Genomic DNA, 7,500 nt, shown 5'->3' with positions numbered 1-7,500 from the left:
AAAGCCACTGTAGCCTTCGCTCCTGTCTGCTACTGTACACACATTGCATTGAACCATTAAAGCAGGAGCAGAAGTGATGGCTCAAGCTACTTGATGGTTGTTAGAAAAGAACTCAGAATTACGAGAAATAAAGTCAGAATTGTGAGAAATAAAGTCACAATTAATCAAGCTTTTTTTTTTTCTTTATGTGGCAGAAACGGGCTTCAGTAGATTTCTAAGTGTACACACGGCCCTGCAGTGTCGTGCCCTTTTATGAGGATTGAACAAATTTAAGAAAAAAGTTAGGAAGATATTGGTGAATAAGGCCAAGTGTTATTGCTTTTTATGGTTTTGGTTGAACAAGCCATCTTGGGGATGGAATATCACTTTGCACATAGGTGAACTTTTTAAACCAGTGTTTGTGTGTCATACCAGACACTTACATGCTGCAGTCTGTCTCAGTGCAGAGATGTGTACCATCAGATGTTCATGGTTCTAGTCCCTCCCACTACCTTTCAAACCCCAGACAACTCTCTGGACATTTCTGTGAGGTAATTCATTCGCAAACCCTCTGTTTCTGGGCAGCTTTCCCTTGTCTGAGACTGCAGTGCATGGAGGGTGCACCTTAGGAACTCAAAGCCAAGTCAGAGTTATTTGAGATTCTCACACCATTTAACATAAGAAAACATTTTAATGTTTGAATGACTTTGAAAGTGTTGGTTTAATAGCTGTCCAAAGCATTGGGTGGGGCACATTGTCCTGTCCTGTTCAGTGATATTCTCTCATTACCTCATCTGTGCCAGTGTAACGTTAATGTCAAAATCAAAAAAGAAAATGCCTGTGTTTAAACAAAGAAGAGAGACCGTTGACTTGGGGGCCATCAGAGATGAGTTCAGTCAATGCAGAACTCACGAGATGTCCGTGTTATGAAGGCCAGTCAACGCAAAACTCACGAGATGTCTGTGTTATGAAGGCCAGTCAATGCAGAACTCACGAGATGTCCGTGTTATGAAGGCCAGTCATTGCAAAACTCACGAGATGTCCGTGTTATGAAGGCCAGTCTGTTTTTGTCTGTGGTGCTGGTTCTTGGCTGCTGGTATTCTGGTTGTCTGGTATTGAGATCTGACTTGAACTGATTTTGCACCTGTGCTGAGGTGCATTGTGAGTTGCTGTTTGTTACAGTAGATTGATGACTTTAGCTATAATAACACTGCTGATTTTATTTACACATAGCTGTGCATTAAATGCCACAGACAGATTCTGTCACCTGACAAGCCGACCTCCGTCCATGTCACTTATTTTCACATTGGAACAGTTGTCTTTTCATGCCTTGTGCTGCTAGTTTTGCACAACTCTGTCACGTAAAACACACCTCCATAGCTACGGACAGATCAGGTGTCATGAATGGTGTGGGGGACGTGGGTCTAGGATTGTGGGAAAAAGGGGAAGAATGTAATCTTACACCAAGGCCTGTGATAAGGTTTATATACACTAATGAATGAAGCCCATCTGCACCGTCATGCAACAGTCAATGCCTTCAGCATTGACACACACAGATATGCCCTAGATTGGCAACTTGGTCACTTCCAGAGCAGTACCAAGCCAATTACCACCAGAGCACATATACAGGCCGCAGTCTTGAGATGACACTGCCTCCCTAAGGGGACTGGCAGTCAGTGAAGGATCCTCTAATCGTCCCCTTTTATAGTTCTCTCCAGATGCTTTCTGGGCAAGTCACAAATAAATTGGATTTGATTTGTGATCTTTTAAGTCTGGCTGAAATCTCTTGTATTTGTAGAGATTTATCTATGTATTACTGGAAAGACAGCCATTTGCAACTGATTAAACCATACTGGCACTTAAACTCAGGCACTTAAACCCTAATATTTATAGTAAGATTGTTTAGAAATGGACTGCGAGAATGTTCCACTCTGTTAGGGACTTCTACACAAGTATCCCAAAGTGTAATGCAAGTGTATAATGATGTTTAGAGTTTCTTATTTATAATAGTTTCCTCAATCCGTCAGATTTTTTCCACTATCATTGTGAAGCAATTAGTATTGAGTGTTTTATGATAAGTGTATTAACATGTACACCCTGTTAGCTACATGTTCCATGCTTATAGGTTTATGCAGCTCATAGAATGGATTCTAATTGTGTGGGCATTTTTGAACCGATTCAGCAATAGCTGTGTGACTGATTAAGATTTAGCTTGTGATACCCGCAACACATGAACAGGATTTTAACTATCATACGAAACCTGTTTTGAAATGACTTTTTGAAACTCTTTTTGATCACATTTAGGTGACTTTTTGAAAAAAAACAAAAAATTAATTTCCTCATAATTTAGTTTAATTGGGTGTAACTTTAACAGTGTGACATATTTACAACATTAGGGGTAAAAATTGATGCGACTGAAAGATGATACTCACTTTACTTTGCTCTGTTGAATTTTTGCCAGAAAACTGATTTAAATTCCTGTCATTTCTTGAAAGTGATGTCAGTGCAAGCAAGAAAAGGCTACAGAAGAAAACCTAAAGGGGAGGATGATAGTTTACACATTAAATGATTTCGGGAACAGGGAATAATGAAATAACTACAGATTCCAATAATAAAGTATATGATCATGGACTTTTTAACTAGGTCTGTAAAATATAAAGGAGTTTTATTATTTTATGTCTTATGTTTCTTGTAGAAGTTAGATACTTTGCACCTGGGGACATAGCAAAAACAAACACATGTCCCAGAAAAAAAAATGGTTAAAATAAAAACATTGGGCCTCATTCACCAGTGTCCTCCTAAGTTTTTTCTTAAATTTGTTCTTGAGAAAGGTCCTAAGAAGTCTGCACATCAGATTCATGACGTGTTCTTAAACCATAGAATTGTTCGCACCTTTGTTCTTATAATGATGAATCCCATTGTCCTTGTAAATTGAAAGCGTGTGCCAGTTGTTCCTAACTGGTACAGGTAAATGCCCCACCAATCCCCATAAAAGGGAATGAGAAAGCTTGCGCAATTGCGACTTTATTTCTCAGGATTCTGACTTTAGTTCTCGCAATTCTGACTTTTTTTTTCTCTTAATTCTGACTTTATATCTTGTAATTCTTTTCTAACAGCCAACAGGTAGCTTAAGCCATCACTTATGCTAACGCCATAATGGTCCAAGGCAACGCGCGTACAGTAGCAGACAGGAGCTACTATAATATTATAAATGATAAAACTATTATTGTAATTTAAATCCCATAATATAATACATCTGTAGAATTGAAGAAAACACAATAAACAATTATTTTGCACAAACATGGCAGCAGTCTAATGTGTGTAAGTGTGCTCTTGAGTGTGCGTAGACTCTGTTCTCACCTTAAAGGAAATCCCAAATCAGAAAACATTGGTGAATGTCAGAATCTTTGTGAAAACTGCATAAGTGGGTTTTAATAAGACATATCTTCTTAAGAATGATTGGTGAATGAGGCCCATTGTCTTTAAGATCCATAGTTTGTGTCCATATGATATAGCAGACCTAAAGCCCCAGTCGACACATTTTGGAATAAAAATCTTACACATTTTGCAGCAGGTGGGAAGATTCCTGTCTAATCTAAATATGACAGACAGATAGCACTCCACAGCAGGCGTGTGTCTACTGCCAGGGATAAAAGGGAGGGCGCTAATTTGAGAAGGAAGAGAAAGGAGCGAGCCTTTTTCCTCTACCTCTGGAGCCTCTGTTCTGTAGTAATGAGTCTGGGAGTAGGCAGAAGGGCTTTACGAAGCCTAATCAAAGATAACATCGTCAGAGAGGAACATTACAGAGAGGCTTCCTGAAAGACACTGTCCATTACTCGTCTAAGCTCCACTGATGAGACTTTGATTTGTTTGTCTGTTTTATTGGTGGGTTTGTTGTTTGGTGGTTGGTTTGGTTTCTGCCCTCGCAACGAGAAACAAGAGTTTAACACTTCTCATGGACAAACTCATTGGTTGTAACACCTTTGCGTTATCCGGACATTATGGTGAAGGGCTGCGACCTTCTTTATCATCGCATCACTCGCCAAATCAAAAACCAGGGGGTTAGCAGTTTGCATTAGCAAAGCTTTCATTTAGCTTATGACACAGGCCTCGTTTACAGTGCACGGTGGCTTGACAGCAATGCTGCCCAAACTTGGCTTGTTTATACGGTTTGGCTGTGTTCCTAAGCAACTACATTAATAAAAAGAGATACAAAAGGAATTACAAAAGAATTGGACTGGGCCATATTTGAAACAATTAATCACAACAGTAGAATCACAACTGCAGTTTAATTGGAGAGAAGGCACAGTGTTCTGGTTCACACCTCGTTAAAGAAGTGTTAAATTCTGCCAGTTTTCTGTGAAGTCATGCTTTTCTGTCTGACAGAAGCCTGGCCATGTTGTTGCCAGCCCATAGCCGCTGCTGTTTGTGTGCTGAGGAGAATCAGTGGCTCGCTCTGCACAGTTACATATGCTATTCCACCGCCTCCACAAAGTCAACTGCATGTGTCACCAGACCCGTGTGATCCAGGCTTCACAGAGGCATAGCTACAGCTCTGATGAAATGCACCATGGGAAAAGAGATCTCTCTGTTGTTTTGTGTGAAAACACCTCAAACCACTGCTAAAGTCATCTCTCATCAGTGTTTTAAGAATATGAGTGTGACTACATTTTGTAGTAAAAAAATAAACTGAACAGTGCTCTGATATTTTTGAAATAGCATGGAGCTTCACTAAACCTTAATATCATTTATCTAAACCTATATGGCTTATCTCTATGATGAATTACATTATGTCTCATTTGACTGGGCTCTATCTTGCTTAATATTCTAGTTGAGCCCCAACACTGCAGAAATGAAGACAGATTGACAGATTTTTTTTTTTTTTTTTACGACATCTGATTTAGACCAGAAAAATCATTTGACAGCTGTTGATAGACCCACATCTCTCTCTGCCACATGGGGTTATGTATATTTGAAGCAGAGTGTCTGACTGAGCCTTTAGGAAACTTTCCAGAAGTGATGGCCTGATGTTGAGGCCGTGTTTGGGCTGGGTTGGATCTGAGAATTTTCTCCTCAGGGTACCAGGGGATGTGTTAGGAGAACTGGGCACTGATGTGTGTAAAACTGTGTGGCTGCTAAGAGAAGCAGACCACAGGGACATGTATGCAGCTTGTCAGCATGTCAGAGCCGGGCTGGGAAAGTGTCTGGGTTAGTGATACTAGTGAACATCAGTCTGTCTCTGTCATGGCCAGCAGACCATGCATCTCTCATTTGTCTCAGAGAATACATTATAAGAATGATTTTGAGGGAAAAAAAGGGTTGCACTGATCCTCTGCTTGTACACAAACACAGACTTAAACACACACATGCTGTCAGTTTTATACAGTGTTCTGGAGCCTGAGTGAAAAGAGAGAGTAGGAAAGAGAGAGAACGTGACGGAGACACACCGGCTTTAACAACAAAACACAGCTGCCATACTCAGCTCAGGGCCCCTTAAAATATTCAGAACATAACCTGCTTTATGTTTTACCTCGAGCCTTCAGTATTTAGACAGAAATATAGAAAGAATTCTTTTTTTTTTTCTTTGTCTTGATAACGAAGGCCAAGTCCACTGAAGCATGTGTCATGGCCCCTGCTTAGCGCAGTGGCTGTGGTAACAGTGTGTTCTCTCTCTCAGACTGTCCGTGGCTGTGGGATAACCTCACGTGCTGGCAGGCGGCGAGGGTGGGCGAGGTCGTGGTGGTGAAATGCCCCGAGCTTTTTGAAGTCATGAGCACAGACGACATCGGTAAGTGACAGCTGTCAATCTTGTGTCTAAAGCTTTCAAAACGATTTAGGCAACATATGACGTCTAAAAGAGACAGAAATGCTCAGAGAACCTCAACGCAGGACCTCAACGCAGGACCTCAGACACTGTACTCGTGTATTCATATTGTATTTATTTACACATTTCTATAAGAGAAACCACGCATTCAGTGATGAACCGTGGCTGCTAGGAAACAGAGCCTTGCAGTACGTCTGAAATTGAAAAGCCATTTAATAAATGGAGAGGGAGCCTGAAATGAAAGCCCATTAGAAGCTGTCAGAAGATGATCCTTTCATGCTCCCAGCAATGAAACAGGACACAGTGTATACGATCACTTACCCTCTGACATGACAACTCATTTAATCTCTGCCATAGCAACCAGTTTTTATTGTTTTGGTTTTGTTTTTTCTGTTTGTTTGCTTTCATTTAATTATGTACATTCTGACTGAAACCAAACGCATGATCAATAAACTGTGTTGGTTAACTTCTGACAAGCATAATCTCATCAACACTTCAGAAACACAAACACAGTTTAAAGCACAGTTTTGCTTTTGGCACAATGAGATATGGTTGCAGAAAAACGCACAATGATCCATTTTAATCCAGTCACAGTTATTCTAAATTGCTCTATTACTGTAAGAGAGTTGGCCACTCTGAAATAGTGTCTGTCCTACACACACAACACACTCAGTAAAGGGGAGGACCTCACCATGCAGTGTCGCGTGGGTGATTGATCCTTCAGGATGCGCTGGTGCAAGCTAAGATCACTTCTGTTTAAGGGCTGATTTTTAAAGGGAGACCTAGTCTAAAAGTGGGACCTATGTTAATTACGCAATTTATGTACTCATAGAATTTGCTATTTATTCCATATTCACTTTCTATTTTGATGTTTACATGAAGGACCAGCCTTTAAATGAGGCAATATAACCAATCAGGTGCTTTAAATGGAGCAACATGATATTACATATCCCTGTTTTGGGAGAAAGAAACAAGTAATAAAAATATGGATATAACATAAAGAAATAAACACATGCCAAATGCATCCAATCACCTTTAACTGCTGTGTTTAATAATTAAAAAATGCATTCTCTGTAGGTGCTGGTTTCAGTTCAGTACGGTGTTCATTGTGATCCTGTGTGGGTCATGGACTGAGGTGCATCAGATTGACTGCTGAAGCAGGCAGATGAAGTGACGAGGAGAATGAGAGAATGAAAGAATGAAAGAATGAAAGAATGCCAAAGAGAACAGAGAGAGGACGAGGGAGCAATTTTGCGAGGTTTCATAATTGACAAAGCCGTGCCTTAGACCAGAATTACCACTGAAATGAAATGAAATGAAATGAAATGAAATGAAATGGAATGAAATGGAATAAGGAATAAGGCACCTCCAACAGAATAGCCTTGTCTTTGATCGTCACCTCACAATGGTGTCATCTGCTCCATGTTCCCAAGAAGCAGTGTTTCCTGTGTTAAACTACACCAGTGAGAACTCCAGCTCTGTGCCTTGATCACCTGTGTGGTACACAGCCCTGTGGCCTGGTTTCTTGTTTGATGAGAATTCTTTTGATACATTCATTTCTACGTTGGCTACTGGGGCACATCGATACTGATTGACTTCTTGCTTTGAAAGGAACAGCTCATGCCGCAAAGCTCCAATTCTGCCCCAGTACGCATTGCTTCTTACCCTTCTTCCCATCCAATGACTGAGTGGGCCTG

The 7,500-nt window shown here is 40.5% G+C and overlaps 1 protein-coding gene across 1 annotated transcript in view; it reads left to right on the top strand.

Annotated features, from left to right (window-relative positions):
- The window catches only part of adcyap1r1b (adenylate cyclase activating polypeptide 1b (pituitary) receptor type I), a 15,618-nt gene that overhangs the window by 2,834 nt on the left and 5,284 nt on the right, over nt 1–7,500 (top strand). The window contains exon 3 of the mRNA XM_030791143.1: nt 5,657–5,767. Coding sequence (XP_030647003.1) covers nt 5,657–5,767 — 111 coding nt within the window. The remainder of the gene's footprint in view (nt 1–5,656; nt 5,768–7,500) is intronic.

Source organism: Chanos chanos, chromosome 14 (assembly GCF_902362185.1).
Source record: "Chanos chanos chromosome 14, fChaCha1.1, whole genome shotgun sequence".
Taxonomy (NCBI): Eukaryota; Metazoa; Chordata; class Actinopteri; order Gonorynchiformes; family Chanidae; genus Chanos; species Chanos chanos.
This window is presented reverse-complemented; position numbering and strand designations above follow the sequence as displayed.